At 40.4% G+C, this 26631-nt stretch overlaps 1 protein-coding gene across 6 annotated transcripts in view; it reads left to right on the top strand.

The window, feature by feature from the left end:
- Positions 1–26631, top strand: part of MAGI1 (membrane associated guanylate kinase, WW and PDZ domain containing 1) — a 719842-nt gene that overhangs the window by 456955 nt on the left and 236256 nt on the right. For all 6 annotated transcript variants that reach the window (XM_012638256.1, XM_012638264.1, XM_012638250.1 and 3 more), the window contains exon 2: positions 17922–18038. In XM_012638256.1, coding sequence (XP_012493710.1) covers positions 17922–18038 — 117 coding nt within the window. The remainder of the gene's footprint in view (positions 1–17921; positions 18039–26631) is intronic.

The raw sequence follows: 26631 nt of genomic DNA, 5'->3' as shown, positions 1-26631 counted from the left end.
TTTTTGCCAGTCTACCTATTTCCTGATTCTTTAGCTAGAAAGAGCAGGCTCTTGTTGGGCATTTTTATTTCTTCATTTCATTGGTTTTTACCAGTTGCTGGCTTCTTCAGCTCCAGTTCTGGGATATATGAGACATAAAGAAAACCCATGAAACTAATCTCTGTGTTGAGGTCTGTCTCAAGGTCTGCCTTGCTCTCTTTACGTTTCAGAATCTTCGTGTTTGTTTTATAGATCCAAGGTCTACAGCTGTACTTAGTGGGAGGAGTAGGGAAATGTAAATCTGCCACGTCTTCCCAGAAGGGGAAGTATTGCTCCTTTACTTTTTGTAGACAGCAGGTGAGACACGGACTTGGCTGTGTGATGCAGAACACTTAATAACAAGAGCTGTGGAGTTGGCATGGGCTGTTCGCTAGTCACGTCATTTTAAAGGAGATAATAATTTCTGAGAAAACTAGTTCTATGCATTTATCCAGTTCTTTTCTTTCCAGCCCTTCTAAGGGTCCCTGAACTGAGAAGTCATTAATGGAAGGGCAAAGATGGTGAGTAGCTGAGAAATGAATAACGAATCCCACCATCTGGCCTGCAGCAGTTCGGAAAGTCACATGGCACCGCCAAGCTATATCTTCTTCTCTGTGTTGACTTGAGGTGCCAAATGCTATATTTAAGCCAAGAACTGATTTTGAAAATATTTTTCTACTTCTGTTTTGTCAAACGTGTTCTTTGGCATATTATGTTAGGGCTTGTTCTGCTAAAGCTTAGCAGAGCCTTCTGTTTCTTCAAGCTGATTTGGCTTGCACAACTCAAAACATTAGACCCTCGTTTTGGAACAGAAGTCTTTTCTAGAGAAAGCACTAAGTATGATTTAATTTCCAGGCAGGTAATACCTATCAACTGAGAGATGGAGCTTTATTCTTTGTTATTCTTTTATATAGGGGACTTTTTTAAAAAGCTATTTTCTGCCGAAGCCTGTTTGACTACATTGTCTCTTTCCAGAATCTTTGTAATTATGGGGAGAAAAGCAAATGTTAAGCTAGCCTTCTTTTATCAAGAAAAAGGAAAGAAAGTGTAACTGGTTTACTTTTACAATTTGATTTTGCTTGAACTTTTAAGATACCAGTGTGACTTTGGAATGTATAAATAGAGCTTACATATCAAGGTAATAGATAGGGTCATTGTCTAGGTAAGCCAATATAAAAACACGTTAGGCAACATTTTGGTGTCTGGATGAAGAAGGTGGTTTTCTGTTAGACTTAAATATTTTTAGTTTGCTGTTGGAAAATTCCCAAAGCCTTTTCATTCCCTGGGAGTCTTTTGGACAGAGGGCATGATTGTCATAGCACCTGTATCTTCAACCAGTGGCAGAATCCTTAAAGGAAATCGATTGTTCCTGTGTGCACTGGAGGGCTTGATCAGGATATGGGAGTGGCTGCAGGCATTCGTTCATTGGTGCTGGTGCTTGAGGAAACCTTTTGAGGTAGCTCATGGTTCAGTGTTGGCTTGACTGCAGAATCCATCAGTGGGGTAACTGCCTAGCTCGCAGCACTCACATTGAGCTGTGGTTAATTTGGGGGAGCCTCTGTTTGTTCCTTCATCTTCTCTAGCTCTTTATGAATGTGTTGATGCTTTGTGCAGCTTCAGAAGTCAGCCTGTGCAACTTTTAAGACATCATTATTACAATTGCAGCGTGGGAAAGCCCCACGTTTGTGCTCCCAGCAGGCATTTTTGCACCTTGCTCTTCATCATCCATCATAGCCAGGCAGAAACCTCCCCCGGCCCACCCTTTACATTTGATGTCTGTTCTTCACACTACATGTAAATTACTCACGACTTTTCTCAGGAATTGGTGCGAAAGTGAAAAGTGTGGCTGAGCCGCAGTGAGAGACATCAAAGTACAGGTCACTGAGAGGCTCCTGGTCCTTTGAGACAAAATTTCTACACAGCTAATTTGAGTTTTCCTTCCTGGTCAGGGCAGGCAAAAACACAATTTAAATTCCCAGGGCTGTGACTCTGAGAGGGTGTTAGAATTTCTTCCCTTCCTTGTCTCATTGATGTTCTTCACTCCCATCCTACTCTGCACCTGGTTCAGAGTCTTACATTTCTTCTTGGAAGCTAAGGGCACTTCATCTTAGAAGATCATATGGCGGGATGCTCTATAAACAGAAGGTTCTGCACAGATACTCTGACAATTAGCGAATCTGCTGTGAATTCAGAATCTGAGAAGTAGGCCAGGCTTGGAACTCTGGCTACGCATTTGGAACCACTAGTGCAGATAAGGAAAAATACCAGTGCCCGGTCCTTCTCCGCAGATTCTTACTTAGTTGGTGTGAGGTGGCGTCCTAGGCATTGGTATTATTTTAGACATGCCTCAGGTGATTCTGATGTTCATCGAGGTTCAGGCCCCTGTCGTAGCGGTCACAACGTCCAGTCACCATTACCTTCTGAGGGAGCCGGGCTGGTGCCTTGTTGTAGAACACCCCAGGACCCAAGGACAGAGCAGCTCTGTGCTGTTGCTGGTGCGTCCATGTGAGGAGCTTTGTGAACTGTATTCCTTCGGGTTCTTGATACAGCTCTGAATCACTGTCACGTAATTTTCTTTTTAAAATACAGGCTTATTATAAAGCAAAAATTCTCAATTGTGGTTTGGCGTCTCCCTAGGATGTGAGTTGGTCTCAAAGGGTGTTGCAAAATTTATTTAGAGTCATTTTAATTTCTGAAGATAAATTTCTCTCTCATAACAACTGGTCTGGAATCAAGCAACAAAAAAGAGGATGTCGCAGTTCCCAAAGGCTGAGGCGCGGATGTGTTTCAGTTTGTTCCTTTGACAAGCATTTGATCCCCTTCTGTGTTTTGGTAACTCTGGGGTTTCAGGGACTTGCTTGCCTAGTAGGAGCACTCAGTGGTTGGGTTTATTGGTGCATTTGGCATCTTTGTAGGAGTTTTAAATGTTATTTTAGCAGTGTGGTAAATATGTCTGTATATAAGCAATATATACGCAGGAGAAGCTGAGAGCATTCAGCTCCAGCAGCCCTTCTTGTGAGTAGGGATTGTTTGAGTAACGCAAACAACTTTGAATTGTTTGAACTCTAGCATTGCTTCCGCAAAGGTAGGCAATCAAGCCAGAACAGGGTGGTCTGTAGCAGCAGCCTGTTAGAATTACTTCTGAGCTGATTAGCTAGGAGGGGGCTTTGTCACTTTTTCTGAGAGGCACGGCCGAATTAATTTTGACAGACAACACCTGAGGGAAAAGGTGTTGTTGGAAGGGAAAAGTGAGACCAAATGTTTTAGAGTGGGAGAGACTTCTGGGGTTGTTGAATCCAACCTATTCATTTCCAGATATGTGAATTAGGACCAATTTATTAGAGATTCTAACAATGTTCATTAAGCACCGAGTAGAATGCTTCATGCTGTGTTGGAGCGAAAGGAGGTAGATGATGTATTAGGGTTCTCCAGAGAAACAGAACTAACAGGATGTATATATAGAGAGAAAGAGATCTGTTATAAGGAATTGGCTCACACAGTTGTGGAGGCTGACACATGCCAAGACCTGCACTTGGCAAGCTGCAAGCCCAGAAGTGCTTATGTTTCACTTCTGGTCTGAAGGCAGGAAAAAACTGATTCCCAGCTCAAAGCAGTCAGGCAAGAGTAATTTCCTTTTATTCAAGTACGGATGAGCACTTTTTTTCTATTCAGGCCTTCAGCTGATTGAATGAGGCCCACCATGTTAGGGAGGGTGATCTGCTTTACTCAGTCTGCTGGTTTCAATGTTAGTCTCATCCAAAACACCCTCACAGAAACACCCAGAATACTGTTTGACCAAATACCTGGGCACCCTGTGACCCAGTCAACACACAAAATTAACGCTCACATGTGACTTTCCCAAACACAGATACCCATGCAGATTTAGGTCTCAAATCCAGGTCTCGTAATCTTTGCCCAGAGTTCTTCTATTTCATTACGCTGTTTTCTGACTCATCCATAAAAAATGAATGATAATGAAAAAAACTCCATAAAGTTGATAAATTAGGTATTAAAAGCTTCCACTCATCAAAAGTCATCATTAAGAAAATGAATTGGCACTCACACACTGGGAGAGAATATTTGAAAAGTATATTTCTGCAAAGGACTGGTATGCAGGGTTTCGAAGGGTTTCTTACAAGTCAATATTAGGAGGACCACCTAATATAAATTAGCAAACAATTTGAACAGAAACTTCATAAATGAAAAGACACTTTGTTAGCACTTGACAAGATGTTTAGCATGTTAGTTTTCAAGGCAATGCAGATTAAATAATGAATAAACACTACACACATATAATGGACACATACATAAGTGGTAAAATCAAAGATGCCACATTCCATGATGCTTGGTGCTGGGCTAAGGGGGCGGGGGGTGGCAGTTACTTGCTACTCTGCGTTGTATCACGGTTCGCACGAACCTGGAAGGTGATCCTGTTTTTGCTTGCACACCTTCGGCCATACAGTCTGCTACAAACAGAAGTGGGTGTGTGAACGCAATCTGGTGATAACACATCGGTTTTAATTTGTTTGCAGTCTGGAGATATGGAAATGGTGGCTTGTTTAACGTGTTTGTTTTATATACTATGTCATAATCATGAATCTGAAAAAAGTTCTCTCCTTGGAGAAGAAAATTTCATGAAAGGTGTTTTGGAAACATGTTACTTTCAAGTCAGATGATGAGCAGGAGCGTAGCTCACATTTAGTGAGCATTGTGTCGCGCATTCTCATTAGTCTGTGTGACAGCCCTGTCAGGTGGGTGCTATTATTATCCCTGTGTTACTAATGAAGAACTAGAGACCCTGAGTGATTAAGTAAACCTGCCCAAGAACACACAGAAGTAGCAAATGGCAAAGTCAGAATGGGTCTAGGTCTGCCTAGTTCTGGTTGAGCTACTTGCTGCTTGTGGTGTTTTAATTATTATCATCATCCTAAATTCAATCACTTAATCTGTCACTTAGACTGTGCCAACTACTCCTCTAGGTCAAGAGGGTCTTCTCTAGGCTGAGGGATCTCAGATCTCATAGGAACCTCTCCTTGGGGGTAGGAGGTTGACAGATGATAAACAAAAAGGAAAATGAGAAAATTTCAATGAATGGTACGTTAGGCTGTGAGCACAATAAAATAGAGCAACAGAATCGATCCTGATGGAGCAGTGTCCTTTAGACAGAGCTGTCAGAGAGGACCTCTGCTGAGCCCTTGTGAGCATGATCTCAAACCTGTGTTCCCAGCACTAAGCTCCGCTGCTTCTCGGTCAGCAGTCCTGTACCAGAAGACATGTATGTGTATTTAAGCAAGTGCATATCAAATATGATCTTAGCAATTAGGAATCATCCCAAATAATGGGCCCTTTTGCAATATTCTTTTCTAGTATGCTCTCGGGTTTAAAAGACAAATAGGAAAGAAGATTCATCATATGTGTTAAGGGGCAGTTCAGTATACTGTCCGCGATTACTTTCCATTTCCCCATCTCCGGGTGGGACTGCCCCTCTGGGGTCCTCGCCATGGCTGGGGAGCATGCCATGCATATTTAGTGTGGTGCTGCCAAGGAGAGAGATGCTGAATGTCCAGAGGTTCGTGGGATAGACTCACAACAACAAAGACTTGTTCTGGCCAAGATGGCAGTGGTGTTCCTGTTGAGCAATACTTGTTGAAGCATGCGCTGGGCTAGGCTTACGTATGTTGAAGCCTCCTGTGCTGAGGGGATGAGGTTTGGCTGGCTAGGTCTGAGTGTTTTTGTCCTTGGACTTCATTTAGTTCTTTCCAAGTCTATGGCAGAGGCCAGGACTTTGACCTGATCCAGTGTATTTTGTTCTCTGTTTTCCCTCCTTCCTCTGGATATGTGAAATAGCAAGAGCAAGAAAAGCTTATTGGGGTTTTTCCCCTCCTTTTCTTTTCTTTCTTTCCTTTTTTTTTTTTTTTTTTCTTTTTGGTATATCAAGTTAAAAAAGCTGTAGCCCTTTGGGTTGCCAGTCTGCTCTCCAATCAAGGAAAAAAACGCTGTGAATAGCAATGTTAACCTGCAGCCAGAGAGCCAGTTAGAGGGGAAACCAGGCTGGCAGATGTGACGGGGTTGTCTTACATAAATCACCTTCCATCGTTGAGGCTGGCATATGGCCAGTGAGTGTCCTAATTACTGAATGGCTTTTATAGCCCCATTATTTATAATCACTTTTGAATAGCAGCCGGAAGACTACAGTGAAGTGGAATGATAGTAGTAGAGTGTGAAAATTATAATCGTTTATGGAGTTATGGAGATTAGAAATATCTGATGATCAGCCTAGAACTCTCTCCCCTAAGTATTTTTTAAAGAGGTACACTATGTGCCACAGTCTTTAAAAATGGGAGTTGTGATCAATTGTGGAGATAAATCTTAATGGGTTAATAATTTTTAACTTAATAGGCTTGCAACATATAAAATAACTTGAGGAAACCTGCATGCAGCCACATGTACATAAAATAGGTCCTCTCTCTCCACCTTCCTCCTGTGACCATAGCAATTACTAGTGGCTCTCTCTTTTGTTTCCAACTTTGAAACATATTTAAAGAGGGCTGCTGTGCAGAGAATAGACTCATAAGGGTGATTTGTTGATGGGAAATACTGTCGCTTTTTTCAGAACCATCAAATGATCTGTGTATCACTGGTGGTCTCTGCTCTCACAGTCCAGTAGACACCGCAGGGGCACGCTGTACTGTAACACTGTTTGTATGAGATTTCCCGACGTAGGTCAGAGCGCCTGGAACTCTGGCCCTGGCCAACTGTTGCATGAATGAAAACAGACCATATTAGGGTAGAATTTGCAACCCAGATTATCTATCCCTGTCTGAGAATAAATTGGGGTGAGTCTGGGAGGGTAGAAGAACAGCTGTGTTAATTACTACGGATGTTTGAGGCTGTGGAATACCAATGGGATCTCAGTTGCATTTGCATAAAAACATCTAAAACATCCTACCTGTCAGCAGATTCCTAAAACTCTAGAATGCAAGGCTTTAATCCCGGGTGCTGGTTCCTGGGAAGGAACCTTGCTTATACGCCCAGGTGGTGCGTTCTCTGGAAGCCAGTGCTATTCAGATGTCACCTTCCTGGTTTCTTTGTGTAGTAAGCATTGAGAGGATTATTGGTACAGAATGTTGGCGCAGCTTAGAACGGAAGTCAGTCTTTGGTTTTCATATTGAGATTCACATAGATGTTTTCTAGTATTGTAGTCGGTGTAACTGTTTCAGAAAAATGGTGAATTGTTTTTATTTTGAAAAGTTTCAAACCCATACTAACATTGAAAGAACAGCGTAATGTATACCCCATCACCAAGATTCACCAGCTGTTAACATCTTGCCATACTCATTCCATCTCTCCATATGTACACATATTTCCATTTTGCCAGATTATCTGAATGTAGGCTGTAGATATCACACTTCATTCCTAAATAAGCAATTATCCCAAAATGATGACATTTTCCTACAAGCCATGATATGGTTGTCACATCTCAAGACTCACTCGGTAACATCGTCAGACTTTGCATCCATACTCAACATTACCCCATGTGAACCATAAATGTCTTTCCTCGTGTTTTTACATTCAGGTTCCAGTCAAGCTTACATGCTGCATTGTGATGATCCTGGGTAAAAGAATAACAATTTACCGCATCCTTATTACGTGCTAGATGCTGTGTTAATGCATGAACTCATTCGGCTTCATCACAACCCTTTTGAACGGATACTGTCATTATCCCCACCTGATGAATTAGGGAACTCAGACTCAGAGAGGTTCAGCTACTTTCCCAAAGTCAGCTGGTGAATTTGGAGCCTGGATCTGAACTAATCAAGCCTGGCTTGAGACCCAGTGCTCTTAAGCACATACTATGAGAGAAATACACCCTATACGGATATTTTTCATGTCAAGACATTCCCACAACACCAGCTATGCTTTGGGGAGACTTTCTAAAAGCAGAAACTGTTTTAAACACCTTTGCAAGTGAAAGCACTTGAACATAGAAAGAAGATATATTGCTTTTTTTGCTTTTATTTTCTAAGTTAGTGCATCCAAGTTTGTCTTTGGCATCATTCTTATCGTGAACCCTTGCTGGACCTCACTGGATAAGAGCACAGTCAGTCATGCTTCCCTGGGTGTGAGTCCCACCTCTGCTGCTTACTAGCTGGGTGATGGGGCAATGTCTGAGCCTCAGTTCTTCTTCTGTAAAATGGGACTGGCATCCTTACTAGATTGGAGTGAGGATTATCAAGTTTTTACTTAGCACTGTACCTGGCCTGTTGAAAGTGTTTAATAAATGTTCATTGTCATCTTTTGAGTCCAGCAGGTGCAGTTAGATGCTGAATGAGTATCTTTCCAAGAATTTAGTGTCTTCTTGAAGGACACAGACACACCATGTCTTCAGATTCCACTCAAGTTTCTGAGTGTAGCCACATCTGACTTCAGCTTTTGGTGGAGTCATGCAGCTGTTTATTAGGACTGGACACAAGCTCACACCAGCTATAATACTTGGCCAACAGGGGAACATTGTGTTCCTGTTTTCTTTGTATAAATGCTTCATTATTTTTTTCTGAACAGGTGTTCTTCCACTATCTTAGTTAACTGGAGTAAATATAAGAAGCACAAAAGGCTGTAAATAATAAAAAAAAAAAACCAGAGATGATGGAATTTAAACTTAAGCTTGCTTTTCTTTCCATGCTTAATTCAAGTTTCTCCTCACTGTGGGATGAAATTTATTATGAAAAGATTCACCAGGAGAAAAAGAATAGAGAAGACAGACAGGAAATAGTAAGAAAGCGGATTTCCTGGAGTGCTAGCAAAATGTTTCATGCTTGTCCATGTGGGTAGTTAAACGTAAATAGTAGTTTCTTGAGCTTCATCAGCATGTATAAATCTGTCTTGCAGCCTGTATTTCACATCACGGATTCACCATACGGTCCTTTTTTTATGTTTCTTTTTTAAGTTTTATAGAAACGTGACTGAAAGAACAATCGTCTCTATACCATGAGGGGAATGGATTCTGTCTCTGCGTGTCTGATGAGGTCCCCGCTGCCTGGAGTCATGGGTGGTGTGCCTGTTGTCATTAGCCCTGCAGTAGAGCAGCAGCACTTGAGAGACGAGAACTGTTGTGAGAAGAGAGTCTAGCTCCTCACATTTTGTTAGGGCCTTTGGTATGGCTTAGACCATTGGTTTGCAAACTTTGGCGTGTTAGAGTCACCAGAAAGGCTTGGTAAAACACGGATTGCTGAGCGCTGCCCTGGGAGTTTCTGTTTTGGTTTAGTCTGGGGTGCAGCCCACTAATTTTTATTGCAAGTAAGTTTCTGGGCATTGCCGCTGCTGATGGTCAGGGAACCATAGTTTGAGAACTGTGGCTTAAACTAACCTGGGAGACCATGGATACTCTCCACCTCCACCCCAAGAACCACTTCAGCTCTATTCTGAGAATTACTTAAGGAGAATTGCTCGGCTGGAGATGCAGGGCCAGTATTTAGACCAGGAATTAGCAAGCTATGGCCCCTGGGCCAAATTCACTGCCCATTTTTGTAAATAAGGTTTTATTGAAAACCTTATTCACATATGACTGCTTTAGGCTGAGTTAGGTAGTTGGACAGAATCTGTATGTACTCTAAAGGCTGAAAGGTGGGTATTATGTGGCCCTATTTTATCTTCACAGAAAAATTTTGTTGACCCTTGATCTATCTAGTAGACCAATGTTCAAATGTTGTTTGGGAGAAGAGAGATTAGAAATAATTCTATAAAGAAGTGGGATACTGATGTTCCCAATTTGTGTACTTGTTGGGTGTGAGGGTTTTTTTGTTTTGTTTTGTTTGTTTTTGGTTAAATACATATGATAATGGCAGTCATTAATTATTTCTCAACAGGCCATTCTCCAAATTAATTTGCTTACTGGAACCAGCCTCCTGCCTCAGCCTCCAAAGTAGCTGGGACTACAGGTGCATGCCACCACATCTGGCTAAATTTTTCCATTTTTTTGTATAGAGAGGGTCTCAATCTTGCTCAGGCTGTTCTCAGACTCCTGGCTTCAGGCAGTCCTCCTGCCTCCCAAAGTGAATGATTCTGTATGTTTCATAGATTCCTAATGGAACTCCATATTCCACTCAAATCTGTTCATCACCAGCTAAGCACAAACATTGGAACCATTTTTGACTCCTTGCTTGTGTTTGGTATCTTCCTCCAACATATTGGCAAACTGAATCAGTTCCAGCTTTAAATTATGTCTCCTCTCTGTCCCTGCCTGCCCTTCGTCCCAGCCTCTTCCTTAGTCCAGGCCACTTCAGGTCTTGTATGATTAGCTCTACTGGCTTGTTCCCATTCCCTGCCTCTTCATGTGACCCACTGCACAGCTGCGAAAGTAACCTCAAAATTTAGACCACACTTTCCACCTCCATGACTAAAACCTCTTCAGTGCATTCTTCCTTGGAACAAAATATATGCTCCTTATGGTGGCCTGCAAGGCACAAATTTGTCTAGCTCCTGCTTCTCTTTTTATCCCCAACCTGTGCCACCCTTTGTTGGAGCTTCATGTGACTTCTCTAGCACGCCAACCTCTTTTCTGCTTCTAAACCTTTTGCATATGCTTTTCCCTCTGCCTGGAATACTCTTTCCCTGACCCTTTGCAGAGCTTAACTAGCTTCTTATCCTCCTTTAGTTCTCATCTTAACAACTGCCCCTGCCCAGAGGCCATCTCCCTGTTCTTCCTTGCTAATATGGGCATGTCACTTCCTGCTCGGGGCTCTGTAATGTCCTTGTTGTACCCTTGGCTGGAGGCACTTAATATAATATTTGTTGAATGAGTGAATGAACCTCCCATATGCACAAGTGTATTATAACTGTATATGTGTGTACACACGTATGCATACACTGGGTATCCAGTACCAAAATGTTAATTGTGCTGCAAACGAAGTTACAGGTGATTTTAACTTTCTTTGTTGTACTATTGTGCATGGTTCAAATCTTGTAATTAATTTGTATTACATTTTTATTGTGGTAAAATATACATAACATAAAAATTTATAATTTAACTGTTTTCAAGTTCTATGCAGTTCTTTGGTATTATGTATATTCACATTGTTGTACAACCATCACCAACATCTATCTCCAGAACTTTTTTATCATCCTCAACTGAAACTCTGTCCCCATTAAACAGTAAACCCCCCTGTAACTTATGAATGTTAGGAAGAATGTTAGAAAAAATATATTAGAAAGAAAACAAATAGCAAACATCTTTTTTCAGACAAATTTGACTTAAATGAATTTTGGATTGTAAGTTTGACTATAAAACAAGTTAATTTGTTTTTCAATTTATAGTTCCGTATTTTAAAAAAGTCCTACTCTTTATAAATGTAAAGTGCTGAACTGATAGATTTTTTTGCTGTAATAGCTCCACTGCAGTGTAAACCATTTGTGTTGCCTTAATAAATGGACCTTTTCCACAACTATAATCATTCCTTGAAGAAATTGTGTGCTAAAGCAGAATCACCTGAAAGTGTGATTAGTTTAAATATCCTCATGCAGGTTTCCCTCAGCATTGAAAATTTGAAATGTATTAAAGTGTCAGTTCTCATTGTAACGAAACACTGTTCTTCGACCTTCTAGATGTGCTTGTAGATGCGCAGCACTTACAACATATGAAGGGAATTGCGTTTTGCCCTCTCGGTCACAAATGGGTGAATTAAGAGGACTCAAAGTGGTCTGTTGGGAAACCTGGTTTCTTGACCAGGAAGATTATTTCTGTCGACTAACATTCCTTTTAGGATCTATATCCCAGGAGATAGAGATCACTCCAAGCAGGGTCCCCGCATAATCCATCACCTTAAAAGTGATGCTTCTGGTAGTGTCAGTAGAAAACTATCTAGCATGGGAGAAGAAAAGTTAGAGAAACTACACAACTCAATTATGTTAGAGGATCATTTCATGTTTAAATAGTGACAAGCAGAATTCACAACATAAATAAGTGAAAAAGGAACCCTATCTAGAACATATAAAAAACATTTTTATCAAGAGCAATAAGACAGTCCAGGAAAATGCACAAAAATATGAATAGGGAAATCACAGAAAAGGAAACATGAAAGATGATTTTTAAAGTGTGATAGAATGCTTAATCTCATGAGTTGTGAATTAATATAATGCCCACATATCATTTTATCTTTATCAGGATGGGAAGCATGTACAAAGTTGGACTGTGCAGAAAAGAGTTAATGGCAGCTAGTTCGAAGGCTAAGTTGGCCCTTGGCTGGCATCTGGAAACTTGGATTTCGAGGGATTTCTTGTATTCCTGGAAGTGATAAGAGTGGCTCACTGTGTCTAAACTGTCCATCCAAATGCTGTTGTTTATGCTTTTTTTCTGAGAGTCTGGAGTTTGTTTTGTGCTAGGCAGAAGCTACCTATGCAACCAACTCTCAGTAAAAACCCTGGGCCCTGAATGTCTAAGGAGCTTCTCTGGTGGGCAGCTTTTCACTCATGTCCCTCTGGGGTGTAAGCGTGACTTCGTTGGGAGAGGACTCTTGGAAACTTCCACCTGATTTCCTCTGGACTTTGCCCCATGTGCCTTTTTGCTTTGCTGATTTTGCTTTCTATTCTTTTGCTGTAATAAATTACAACCATGAGTACAACCATTAATATGTACTGATTCTTCTGAATCTTCCTAGTGATTCATTAAATCCAGGAGTGGTCTCGGGGTCCCACAATATAGTGACAATAGCAAATGTCGGCCTAAGTATAGGGAAACAGGACCTCCAAAACTGTTTGTGGAAAGGTAAATTGGCACCACCATTTTGGAGATGAATTCAGTAATAACAAGATAAATTGAAGATGTCTTTGTCCATTTCCAGGTTTAGATCGTCTGCAGGAAAGAAACCTCACATTTGTGCAATAAAAAAATTTAATAAAAAGGCATTACAGTGACATTTGTAGGAACATTGTTTATATTGGAAATAGCTTTATTTTCTATAAAGGGGAATAAATTTTGGTATTTATTCAATTTTTAAAATTGAATATTATACATTTAAAATAACATCAATCAAACATGGTTATAATTCTACAAAATAATGAGTGAAAAAAGCAGAGATGTATTAGTGTAAATTTAGGAGAATTCGAGATATATAGTTAAAGATACAGAAATCTAAAATAATGGCAAATCCAGATAGAATCTAAGCCCCATTTTCTCTTGTTAAATTATAAAATTGTCTCACAGTACGTGCTGAACCCTTTTCTTGGTGAAAGTTCTACATGCAGTTATGTATCACTTAATGACAGGGATATAGTCCGAGAAATGTGGCCTTAGGCAATTTCTGTCATTGTGTGAACATCATCGATACGTACTTGCGTGAACCTAGATGGTATGCCCTCTTCACCTAGGCTGTATGGTGTAGCCTATTGCTCCTAGGCTATAAACCTGTATGGAATGGGACTGTCCTGAATACTGCAGGCAACACAATAAGTATTCATGTATCTAAACACATCTAAACCTACAAAAGGTACTGTAAAAATACAGTATTATAATTTTATGGGACCGCTGTTGTATATGTAGTCCATCCTCAAATGATAGATTATGCTGCACATAACTGTATTCCTGACCTATGGTCTCTTTCCCATTTACAAAACAAATCTCGAATTTCAAAGAAAGTGAAGATGCTGTGACAAACTGTCTTGCAATTTATTATTTCATTGGCTCGCTGCCCTTGACAATTAGGATAAGATTTAGAGGCAGGTCCCCTGAATAATTGGCAATTAATTTGAGATTAGATGCCAAAAAAAATACAATATTCTTAATGGAATGTGAAGGCTGAGGCTTTTTACTTCGAAATGTCACAGAACACAGAGTAAATGTTAACCGGCAGCATAGGTAACCCTGCCCTTTTGCATATCTGCAGTAGAGAGGAGTTTTAGTTTGGTGATCATAAACCCTAGCTAGCTTGGGTAGTTTGAACATAGAGCTCAAGTGTAAACCATTCTTAAGCTTACACTTAAGAATGCCTTCCAGTCTACATTCCCCTGATGTATCTTGATAGTTACTGCATATGATTCATAAGGATGTATGAATCTACATTGTAGGTGGGATAAAGAGATACTGTATCCTGAATCTCCTTTGGAATTTTGCTTTTGACTCAGGCAGTACATTTAGATATTGTAGACATCTTTGCTACTCAATTGATAGCTGTCAGTGTCTTTTTAATGTCAAGAACTGTTGTCTCTTAAGAGGAATATCAAATCCTAGATTGTAGGCCACGGGAATTTTGTTGGTGAACATTGTTATCTTTTGAATCAGATTCTAGAGTGCCTTATACCTCAAGCTAGAGTTAGCAGGTATAACTATCCATGTCAGTGATTTACCAGTTGATTTTGTTTCCTGAACTTCACCTTCAGCACTGTGCCTGGAATATATTAAGCACACACTAAATGTTTATTAACAAGTTTCCATATGCCTGCACACCATTTTATTAGCACAGGTAGACTTTTATTCACTTCTAGAAACACTAGAAATATCCTTTAATTCAAATCTGCTTAGGCTTGTATTTTGTTTCTGGCTATTTCTGAGCCAGTGTGATAGATTCTGTGTTTATGTGTATTTTTTTTTTTTTTTAAAGAGTAACAGTTCGCATTTGGATTGATTTTAGGTCTTTCCTCACTTACCTCAATAACTGTCCATTCAACACCATAATTATGATTTCCATTGAGTGATTTTTGTTAAGCACTGTCCGAATGTACCACCCCATTTAATGCTCACAACAATTTTGTGATGGAGCTACTATTGTGTCAGTGTTCTATTTTCACAGATGAGAAGAGTCAGGTTGAGAGATGAAGCCCTGTGCTCAGGTGTGCTAGCTAAGATGCAGTGGGGCCAGGATTCAGACCTAGGCCTGTCTGTCTTAACTGCCAGTATTTACTGTTCTCCTTTGAGTTCAACTTTCTAATGGGAAATAGAGAACTAAGGATCTAGACAGTACCTAGCACGTAGTCCTCATTCAGTCCTTATATGTATTTTACAGTTTTGAAATCAATTTTGTTGTGATGCAATTTACATATAATAAAACACACTTATTTTACATATACAGATCTGTGAGTTTTGACAAATACATAAACCCACATTGTTACTGTTACAATCAAGAAATACTATATTAGTATCTCCTCCCAAAAGTTCCCTTGTGTTCCTTCTTTTTAAAAACTTATTTTGAAAATATTATATACTCACAGGATGTTGTAAAAAAATAGTATAGAGGCCTTGCTTACCCTTCACCCGGTTTCCCTCCATGGCAACATTCATATGCTCCACAGATCTCGTTCCCTCATGCCCCTTTGCAATCAATCTTTGCCTACCCTCAGCTCCTGGTAACCACTGAACTGCTTTCTGTCACTATAAATTAGTTTAGCCTATTGCAAAACTTTATATATAAATGGAATTGTGCAATATTTTCTCTTTTGTGTCTGGCTGCTTTTGTTCACCATTACATGTTTGAGATTCATCAATGTTACTGCACGTGTTAGTAGTTTGTTCCTTTTAATTATTGTGTAGCATCCCATTGTTTGAATATACCACAGTTTGCTCATCTGTTCATCTTCTGATGGACATTTGGGTTGTTTCCAGTTCTTGGCTATTTATGAATAAAATTGTGAAGATTTATATACAGGTTTTTTTTTTTTTTTTTTTTGAGACAGAGTCTCACTGTGTTGCCCTGGCTAGAGTACCGTGGCGTCAGCCTAGCTCACAGCAACCTCAGACTCCTGGGCTCAAGCGATCCTCCTGCCTCAGCCTCCTGAGTAGCTGGGACTACAGGCATGTGCCATCATGCCCGGCTAATTTTTTCTATATATTTTCAGTTGTCCAATTAATTTCTTTCTATTTTTAGTAGAGACGGGGTCTTGCTCTTGCTCAGGCTGGTCTCGAACTCCTGAGCTCAAACAATCCGCCTGCCTCGGCCTCCCAGAGAGCTAGGATTACAGGTGTGAGCCACCGCGCCCGGCCACTATATATAGGTTTTTTTGTGGACTTGTTTTCACTTCCTTCATGTAAATATGAGTGCCATTGTCAGATCACCTGGCTAGTGAAGGTATAACCTTGTAAGATACTGCCAAATTATTTTCCCAAGAGTATGAGTCTCTTTGTATGCTCACTAGCTGTATGTAAGAGTTCCTGTTCCTCTACAACCTTGTCAACATTTGATATTATTGGGCTTTTTAATTTTTGTTCTATTGGGTATTTAGTGAGATATCATTGTGATTTTAAGTTGTATTTCTCTGATGACTAATGATGTCTAACATCTTTTCATGTGTTTAATGACCAGTCATATATATTCCTTTGTGAACTATCCGTTCAAACCTTGTGCCCATTTGGGGGGGGGGGTTGTAGGGTAGGTAGGTGTTTTCATTCCATAGATACTTGGTGAATGATTGAATGACTTAAAATTAACTCAAATATACGTATTTTCATTTTGGCCACTTGAAACCTTGGGTATAATACAACTCAAATAAAATAGTTTAAATCGGGTTTTATTAGTATATTCCAAAATGAGCAGCCATAGCAGGGGATATTATTTTGAACATGATATTAAAATAAAGAGCCGTAGTCTTCTGCCCTAGGTAGGAAATAATCATCTTAGCCGTCATTGTCATCCTCATGATTTACTCTTTTTGACCATGGGGAAGTTACCATCTGAAGACATGAGTTTTGTGGCTCACATGGTTACTAATGGTTGCTACATTGTTTCTCTAAGGCTAAAAATGCTCTTACCTAATTTGTGTCTTGTCTAAAAATGGAACGGCAATCTTAGCGTTGTTATTTTTGCCTGCCATTGAAGCATCTTTCTCCATTAAGAGTGAATGCTAGCTAGGTTGATCTACAAGCCTTCTGTTGATCCTGTAGACTGTAATTTATGATTATGATTTTAAAAAAGTCTCTTTTCTATGACACATTTTTGTAACAATGTAATATTTTTAGCTTTTCTTTTGTTAAGTGTGGAGAATTGCAAAGAAATAAACACATAGACTCACTTAGATAACTATGGCTTAAACAGTAACAATAATTTTAAAAAACAATATGTATCTAGTGTATCAAAAGCAACACAGGTTGGGAGGGGTGTGTGTGTGTGTGTGTGTGTGTGTATGTATCTGTTTGTCTGTCTATATAAAGAAGAGTGAAGTCTCTTCCTCTATTTTGCCATTTCAGTTCTTTTTCCCTAAAGGAAATTTCTTTTAATCTTTCTTATGATTCCCTCTATCAATACATAGTCTTTCCTTTTCTGAATTCTTTTTTACATAAAAGAAATCAGACATTATGCACGATTCCACATATTTTCCGTCTATATCAACCCATGAAGATCTAGTGTATGCAAAGTAGTTATTATATGAGTGAATTATGCTTAATTGATCCCTTTTGGTTATTTCCGGGTTTTTGTTTTTGTTCTTATTAATTTACTGTTATAAAAAATGCTGTAATAAATAATCTTGGAGATTTGAGCAGACCTTTGTAAGTCTATCTGCAGGGTAAATTCCTACCAGTTGGGTCCCTCGTCAAAGAACATTTTATAATCTGACAGTTATTGCTGGATTGTCTTCATTATTCTTGCAGTAATAGTGTCTACTGTGTCTATGGCGCGTATTTTAAATGTAATAGCCTAGTTTAAATTCTTTATTATTTTGGCCTTCTAGTATTGTGTGAGATAGGACCCCCAAGTTAATGCTATTTCAATGCTGTTTTATCTTTATTGTTAATATTAATACATTCTTGCTTGCCTTTATCCCTGGAGAGGAAAACCCAAAGTCCGTAAGTGCACGCTCCTAATGGCTGAGGATGGCGGACTAGAATTGTCTTGTGTGGCTTTCTCGCACACAGCTCTCAGCTGCTCAGTCTCTAGGAGGCCTTGTTGTTGATGTGTTCTGTCTATTTTATATATTTCCTGCAGGAGGAAGGCTGAACAAGGACCTGCGACATTTCCTCAGTCAGCGGTTCCAGAAGGGGTCTCCTGATCACGAGCTCCAGCAGACCATAAGGGATAACCTTTACCGCCACGCTGTGCCTTGTGAGTAACCAGTCTTTGGCGTCTCACCGCTGGGTGGGTGTATGTGAACAGGTCAAGGGGAGAAAGAAGAGCTCAGTGCTGGTTCTGGAACACTTGGTGGCTTGCCCACCGAGAGACTCGATCAAGTTAGGCGAGTCATAAATGACAGTGGGACAAACAGCACAGCCTCGTGGTGTGCGTGGGTTTTGGTCGCGGCTCTGTTGCTTACTGATTTGTAATGCCAGGCAAATTATTGACCCTTCGTAAGGTCCACTGTTGACATTCGTGGGAAGGTCGTGTCAGTAATACGAGCTTCACAGAACTGCTACGAGGAGTGGATGGGATGAGGGACTCAAGGTGTTTTGTAAAGTGTTGGCATGGTGTACGTCTCTGTAAATGTTAACCGTTGTCACTACCAGTGCGTGGACCAGGCCAGGGGCCTTTAGACTGGCCTCTGGGGAGACCATTGGGTGGCTAACAGCCCCTCAGTGAAGGGAATACCTCAGGGCTGTCCCTTCCTTCCCATGCCTCTCCTCCTTTCAGCCAAATTTATCAAATTCATAAATCAGGATTTCACGTATGATTTTGTTTGAGGAAATGTTTTCTACAGAGTAAAAAACCCAAATCCCCCAAACCACTGGATGAGACCAAATCCTAGAAAGCAAGACAGAGAACATAGGAATTCTGAAAGAGGAGTTTTTGAGTTAAAGGAAGGCAGTCAGTCAGTCTGTCTGTCTGTCTACAGGTAGATAAAGTGGCAGCTCAATTGTGGAGAAGTATCATTGTGTCCTGCCACACTGTGTTCCTATACAGCTAAACGTAAGGAATGAATCCTGGGAGGATGTGCGGTGGGTTTAATTTCTTTCGTATGAGGAAAGAATGATTCTGGTTTTATTACTTGGAATTTTTCTTTTTTCTGTCTATTACCTGGTCTTTCAGAGATTGAAAAAAAAATTTTTTAAGAAATATTTTTTAACCAGCAAAAGAAAGGAGCAATAATTTGATGTGCAAGGTACCCTGCTTATTGCCGTGATTTGTTTGCAACAAAGGTTTTCTTTAAAAAAATAATATCTTGCAAGGGATATGCTAGAATGCTAATGTTTCCAGATACTACTGCAAAAATAGCAAGTGGAACTAATCTAGTGAGTTAGACTGTAAGTCTAGAGTCTAGCCTGTGACTTGGAGAGAAGAGATTCTAGAACAGCCCCCATTCTTCCACTTTACTCATGAATAAAACTGAGAGGAGAAGAGATTTCCTGTAAGTCACTTGAGACAGAGCCCCAAGGTTGCCTTTGTCCCCGGAGTGGAACTGCCTTTGATGGAGAAAAGGTCGTGATCATGTGTTAATGTGAATTTGTGGCCCTTGGTTCTTTTAGTCTTTCAGCATTGCAGTGGAAACTGTAATCCTAATCATATCCTCATAATAATTCCTTATATTTTGGGTTAATAATAATTCCTAATGCTAATCACATGGGTGGGGCAGGGATTATCATCCCACTTTTATAGATCAAGAGACTGAGGCACTAAGGTAAGCCAATAAAATCTAGGCTAAAAGTGACCGAGGTGTCAGGTCTCCTGAGTCTGCCATTTCCCTGCCTCTGCCGCAGTGTTGAGTTTTAGTCTTATGGTAACCAATGAAGCTGGGGGTCTTTAACACCCATTTTACCGGCAAGGAAATAAAGTCACAGGGAGATTAAGTAACCACAAAGTGGCAGATCCCGATCTTTTTAACTCCCAAGCCATCCAGGGCTGTTTCTGGAGCTGCCCTGGAGCTGCCCCTGAAGTTATAGTACAGCAGGTTGAATGCAGTTTTGCAGAATTCAGTAATTGCAGAATCATGATTGTTCTCTGTGTAATTTTTCCCCTACTTAGATTCCAATTTAAGAAATGGGGATGAAGCAAATGAGCACACCATTTCTTGATGCATCTGTGGTGTTACCATGGTTACGTTTTTGGCATGCTCGCCCATTTATTTTTTCCACTGATTTATTGGACCTGACTGTGAGCTAAATGGCTTGATTTTTAAGCTTACTACTATGTAGGAATTAGGGCAAAAATGACTTCTTTTAAAATCAGTGGAAAAGTCATGTTTGTCTTTGCTTGTATAAAGCCCTAGGTATTGCTGTTTTATTTTTATGAAACCAGTAAACCAGGACTTTGGAAAGCAGAAGTGTTGTTCCTACTGAAAGAGAAAACAGGTAACAATTCATTTTACATTTCCTTCATAAAATGGGAAGGAAATTCAGAGGAGGTCTGTTTCCGAGTCTGGTGTAGCGTGTGTGCCTTTGAACACGAGTAGACCAGGGCTCCCTTGGGATTCTGTTCCAGGCTTGGGTTACCCTGGGCACATTTGTGTTTATTTTGATTTTCTAGCCTGTGGCCTGGTGCAGGAGAGCTCCGCTGTGCTCCTGGATTGGGAAGCCCTGATTCGGAAAATGGATCCTCTTGATTATGTTGTAACTGGGCCTCCGGGAAATGTGCTCATGTAATCTGTATATTCCAGAACTTCCTGCCACTGATATTTCAGTGACTTCAGTATTTTGAGAAGGAATGACCTCATGAACAGGTGCTTGCAGTTGGGGGTAGGCTTCTTTTTCTATACATTTCAGGAGGCTCATGGGTTATTAGACCCAAAAAGATAAAAAAGCTCCTTCATTCTCAAATGATTTCTGGTGTCATCATAATGCAGTAGAGTCATATGTGCATCTTTTCCACTTAGGGTTCAAGTTTTATCCTCATTCTTTGGCAAAGATAATGCAGGTAATAGCACCCCTGTTTTACTGATAAGAAGACGAAGCAACAAACTTTAACTTCCTCAAAATCATATCACTTCCAAATGCCACGTTACTCACTTCTCATCCACTGCTATTTTTATTTTTTTATTTGTAACAGCATTATTGAGATATAATTCACATACCGTACAATTTACCCATTTAAAGTGTTCATCCAGTGCTATTTTTTCACGTTATTATTATTCTCCACTTCCCTTTTATTTTCCCTTTATTCTAGAACTCTTATTATTTCTAAAGTACGAAGAAAGATCATCTTAGTTGAAATTTAATTATATTTACCATTGAAAAGCACCACCAAAAAATAAAAAAAATTATGAGAGAAAAGAGAACCAGATGCTGAATGAGTCAGAAGTCCTGGCGTGAAGTCTGAGGGCTGCTCTGCTAGGTATATGGCCTGGTGTAAGTCACATAACCTCTCTGAGTCTAAGTTTCTCTTTAGTAAAATGGAAATAGTAGTATGTACTCAACCACTGTCTTGCCAGATACACACAGCAACCCTTTGAGATGGGTCTCATTAGAGGAGACAGAGGCTCAGAGTGGTTAATAGCTTGCCTAAGGTCACACAGCAAGTATAATGGTCACGGTCAAACCAGATTGCTTTAATTCCCAACTTGGGTGTAATTAATAATAATAGCCTGATTAGAGGAATGTAGAAAGAGACCATTGAGAGTAAAAGAAAAAATGTTTCTCATTGCTAAACTTACAGTTTTAGCCGTTTAAAATGATGAGGTTTTATAGTTTGGGAGTAGGGGTAACGTAAAGTGCAATACCTTAAATATAAGTATATTCTCTCTGATTTTCCAGAAATTCTCTGGTGTGTACAATAGAATTTTCATAGTTAATGATTTATTCAGATTTTTAAAAATCATTACATGATTTTCTTAGGATATCTAGGTTTATCTTATTTCCCATTAGATCTTTTCTTTGCATGCCTGTGGAAAACTACCTATAAATAAATGGATTTGAAATGTATGTAAATGTGCTCACTTCTCTCATTCCTCAGAACCATCTGGATAATATTCCTGTCTCCTTCACCTCCAATTTTGTTCACATGCTCAACCCATTTCTGCTACGTGCTTCAGCCCTACAAACCTCTTTCCATCTTCCAGACACATCTTGTGTCTTCTTATAACTGGGTACATATTATTTCCTCCTATTTCCCTACCTTTCCACCTGACCATTCTGCAGTTTTCTTTTAAGTTTTAGCCAGATGCTGCTTCCTCCACGAAGTCCTCCATGGCTGCCAGAGATTGGGCCTGTTGTCCTCCTCCCTGCTCTCTGATCCACCCTCTGTGACCTCCTTCAAGCATGTTTCTGTTCCTGATAGTAGCGCCTGCTGCGTGTCTGCCTGTCCTGCTAGAGTGTACTTCAGTGACCAGCCCGCACCTAGCTTTGTGCCTGGACTACAGGATAAATATTTGTTGAATGAATGAACAAATGAAGAAATAGGAAAAAATGCACTTCATTTTTTTTCCTTAGTTACTTAGTATTTGAGAGAAGCAGCAGAGCTGCTTTTGCCGTGAGGCTTTCCGAATGAAAGGTAGCTCAGAGGCTTGGGCCCCGAGAGGGGTCACAGATCGTTGACGAGGACTTCACTCATTGCTTGGCCAGGAATCCACACACAGAAGAAGTGTGTCAGGGTTCCTATGAGCTTGGGGCTGGAGTGCCCGTTTACACCTCCTCCTAATTGCAGTCTAGATGTCGCTGTACCTCCTGCATTGATAGCCTTCCTGTTTTATGACTTCTTGTCCTAGCTGATGTGACAACAACTGAGATTCTTGCTTCGGAATGGCCGCTTTTCCCATGAAGATAAATGTGTTACCTGACAGGGCTTGTCATTTACTACGCTGCTGCTGTCAAAACGAGATACAACTCAGCCCGTAGTGCCGGTTCTCTGAGTGACGAACAGTGCCCCTCCCGGTCCTTCTCACTTCTTCAGACTCAACTCTCAGGAACTCGTCATTCTTTTCAAGCAAAGGTCATCTGAAAGAGGAAAGGATAAGTCGGTTTAGTTCTGTAGCTTAACACTTTGTTGATCGAGGTTCTGCCTGATACTGAGACTGTTGTAACCGGGCTAAGAGGTATTGATCAGTGACTTAAAGGAGTTTACAAAGGGATTAAAAGTGTTTGATCTACAAGACATTTTAAATTGGATATGGTAATTGTAGGTGATGCTGGTCTTTATTGATACAGTTGCACCTGCTGACATTTGGCATTGTTTATTATTTTGAATGGGGCCATACATTTCTGTTGGCCCTGTTTCAACCTAGTGTTTTCCATTAAGCACAGTTGTTTCCAGCGCAGCTTGCCTAGAATCAGTCCATTCTGCCGTGGTCTTTAACAGTTGGAGCTGAGGACATGAACAGCAGGAGGCCAGCATAAAGACCTAGATGTTGGAAAATAGCTTGTTTCCTGGAATGTGCATCCCTGTGTTCAGGTTGCGTTTGATACCATTGGAAGGCTTCCGGTTGTAATACACGAACTGCAGAGTTCTGCAAGCATCCGTAGGACTGAACAGATAAAGGTCGCCGGAAACTTTCCCACTATTGTTATTGCCTTTGTTCTCTAACCAAAGTAAGTGCTGTCTGCAATTAAAAGGATTGCTTTAGGCTTTACAAAGCCTAACCTGTGGCAAAACTGTGACTAGGAACAATAATAATAGCTCTGCAGTTTTGGGATACCTACTGTGTACCGGGTACTCTGCCATGGACTATTGTATATCTGTATCTCTATCTGTCCACCTGCCTACCTACCTATCATGTCTTCCCTAACTTTGGCTTCATTTAGGGCACACAAATGCTTGAGGATCTGAACTCAAGCCCATTTGCCTGTTAAACCCTGCCTCTTTTCTATTTAATCACAAATGTTTGTTGCCAATAATGCAGTCAGTATTTGTCTTCATCAGTTCTCAACTCTTTCTCTTCCCTTCCCTTCTACCCATCACTATTGTATTTTCCCATGTGCCCCTGGTTGGTCTATGGTCTGGGGACCCCTCCTATCCACTGATCTATCCCCTTACTGCTCACACCTGGCCTTTCTTTCCTTCTCCATCAAAACTTATTTGCTGTGCATTGGTTTGCTATTGGGCTTCCTTTAAGAAGCCAAGAATTAGAACAAAGAAGTGAATGGTTCATACTGTGGTATAGGGTGGTATAGGGTTCTCCATCCTACATAATTTGTATATTTTAACAAGTGACTTTAAATGTGGTACTGCTGAAAACACCCTATGTAATGGGATGTTCTAACAAAGGAGAGTCATGGGTAGCAATGAATTTTTAAGCTTTTGAATTGTTTTAATGCTTTTTACAATGTTTAGCACAGTGCTACATGCATAGAAAACACTTCAAACACAAGACTGCCCGAGTCAGGGGTATTTTCCCCTCTGCTTGCTGTATCACTTCTCATACACAGTTTCCATTTCACCATGTATAAGATGAGATATGATTTGTGTTTCACAAAGCAATGTCATAGTCTAAGCAAGTTTTGTGCCAAATTAAAAAATCATTAGGAAAAAATACTTTTCGTTTAGATGTAATTTGGAGTGAGAGTCTGGGGTCAGATAACTATAAACAAATTTCCATCCATGCGAACTGTCTGGCGGGGCATTGAAAGGTTGTGAAGGAAGCAGGAAGGTTCTTTGTTATCCTGGACTCTGTCATTTATTAAAGAACTTTTAGCATCCTTGGAGCTCACCCGATAAATGCCAGCAGCACACCCCATATTTGTGACAACCTGGAACAAAACACCACTTCACATTTCTAAAGTGCCCCTTCAGGAGCTTTGGAGACAGCAGTGTGGAATCTCTGTTTACTTCTTACCAGGGAGAGGTAGGTTTTCTGATCAGTGAGTTTATGAGAAGGACCTGGACATTGCTAGTTCTGATAATGTCTCTTCTCCTTGGAGCTCTGCATGCTCCCGGGGAAGCATGCATTCTCTGTCCCTGCATGCAGGAGACTTTATTTGGGCAGGTCTTACTGGAAAGATTGTGCTCGTGAAATCTGCCCAGGAATGGTTCGTAAGTTTAATTTGGGAGAGATTTAGTATTATAACAAGCAAGCCCATTGTTAACAAATATCTAAAACTATTTCCTCCAAGGTAACTTTTATCAATAATAAAAGTGACATTTTGATCGGCGAAGTGTCAATGCTGTTTGTTACAAGACATTATTTATTCCAGTCCTTGTCAGTGAATTCTGTTGATACTCTATCTTATTTACCTTTTTATTTCTTTTTCCCGTCTTATGTATTTTATCAGTCCTTCTCCTCAGTGGTTATCTAGACTGATTTTTTTTTTAAGCTTCGAGATCTACTCTGAGGTTCTAAATTCTGTGCTAGATAGGCAGCTGTCATTTATCACTCTGTGCCAACAGAGAGCCCAAGCACTGGTAAGTCTCATTGGGTTAGTTGTAGCGCGATGCTAATGGTGGGTATCCCTGCCATTCCCTATGCAGGAAAGGGGGAGCAGAGAGGCTGAGTAACTCACCTGCTACCATGTTTCAAAAGTTAAAAATTTATAATAATAAAAAAGTTTTGTTTATTAAGTATCCCCAATGTGTCAGGAACTCTATTAAACACTTACATTATTTCCTATAATCCTCTTAATCTTTTGAAGTGTAAGCTATTATTATAACCATTTTCCAATGAAGAAAATGAATCTTACAGAGGCTCAAGTTCATATACTTACAGAGTTGAGTTGATTCTAATCTGATAGATGCCCAAGTCATTATCTTAAGCCATTGCATTTTTATGGACATTTGTACCGTTAGTTTACTTTGGCAAAACGGTGTATGTAATGGAAAAGGCACCCTCAGCAAGGTTGTTCCATCCCCCCTCTGAAAAGTGGACTCCCACCTTTCGGAGCCCATTCAGCTCAGTTCACATGGACTCACACTCTGCCCCTGTGTGTCACTGGTGCATGGCATGTGAGTCCAGAACATTCAGATGTGTTGGGCTTTTAGGTATGGTGGACCTGGGAGGCCAGCAGGCTTTTCCGTTTACCAGTTTGATTGGCTTTCTGGTTCTCCATCTCCTCATTATCTTTATTGGTGTGTAGGGGAAGTACACGTGCGCCTGACTGTGAGCGTAGTTCTTCATAGGGCCACTGCTTAGAGCAACCTTCCTTCTTCCTTGCCCTTTTCCCTTCCCTTTTTTTTTCTTCTTTTTTTTTTTTTGTGTGTGTGTGTATGTTTTAGAGACAGGATCTCACTCTGCCACCCAGGCTGGAATATAGTAGCCTAATGATAGCTCACTGCAGCCTCGAACTCCTGGGCTCAAGCAATCCTCCTGCCTCAGCCTCCTGAGTAGCTGGGACTACAGGTGCGCCACCATGCTCGGCTAATTTTTAAATTTTTTGTAGAGTCAGGGTCTTGCTATGTTGCCCAGGCTGGTCTCAAACTCACGGCCTCAAGCAAACCACCTGCCTCAGCTTCCCAGAGTGCTAGGATTACACGTATGAGCCATGGCACCCAGCCCCCTTCCCTTTCTAACATGATTGTCCAAGCTCAGCCTTCTTCCTTTCTCCTGTCAAGTTCCTTTTAGGCTTTGGACCTTATTTATATAAATGTTCTTTTTGTTGTTTTTTTTTTTTTTTCAATTGGAAAAGAAAAAGAAGCATGTTTAGCCCATGTCATTTAATATTGTATGGAAAACTCAGCAGGTCTTGTCTAAGTGTGAAATAACACTGGTTGAGGCTTTATTAGCTTCGTAGACATCACCATTTAAACCTACAGAAAATAATGATTCTAGTAGTTCATCTGCAAGCATCTCCCACTCTTCTCTGTCCCACTCTTATTATAATGCATCTAGGATATGAGGTGCTTGGAT

The sequence above is a fragment of the Propithecus coquereli genome, unplaced genomic scaffold (assembly GCF_000956105.1).
Source record: "Propithecus coquereli isolate 6110/MARCELLA unplaced genomic scaffold, Pcoq_1.0 Scaffold1, whole genome shotgun sequence".
NCBI classification, from domain to species: Eukaryota; Metazoa; Chordata; class Mammalia; order Primates; family Indriidae; genus Propithecus; species Propithecus coquereli.
Note: the sequence above shows the minus strand (reverse complement) of the source record. Positions and strands in the feature narration are given on the sequence as shown.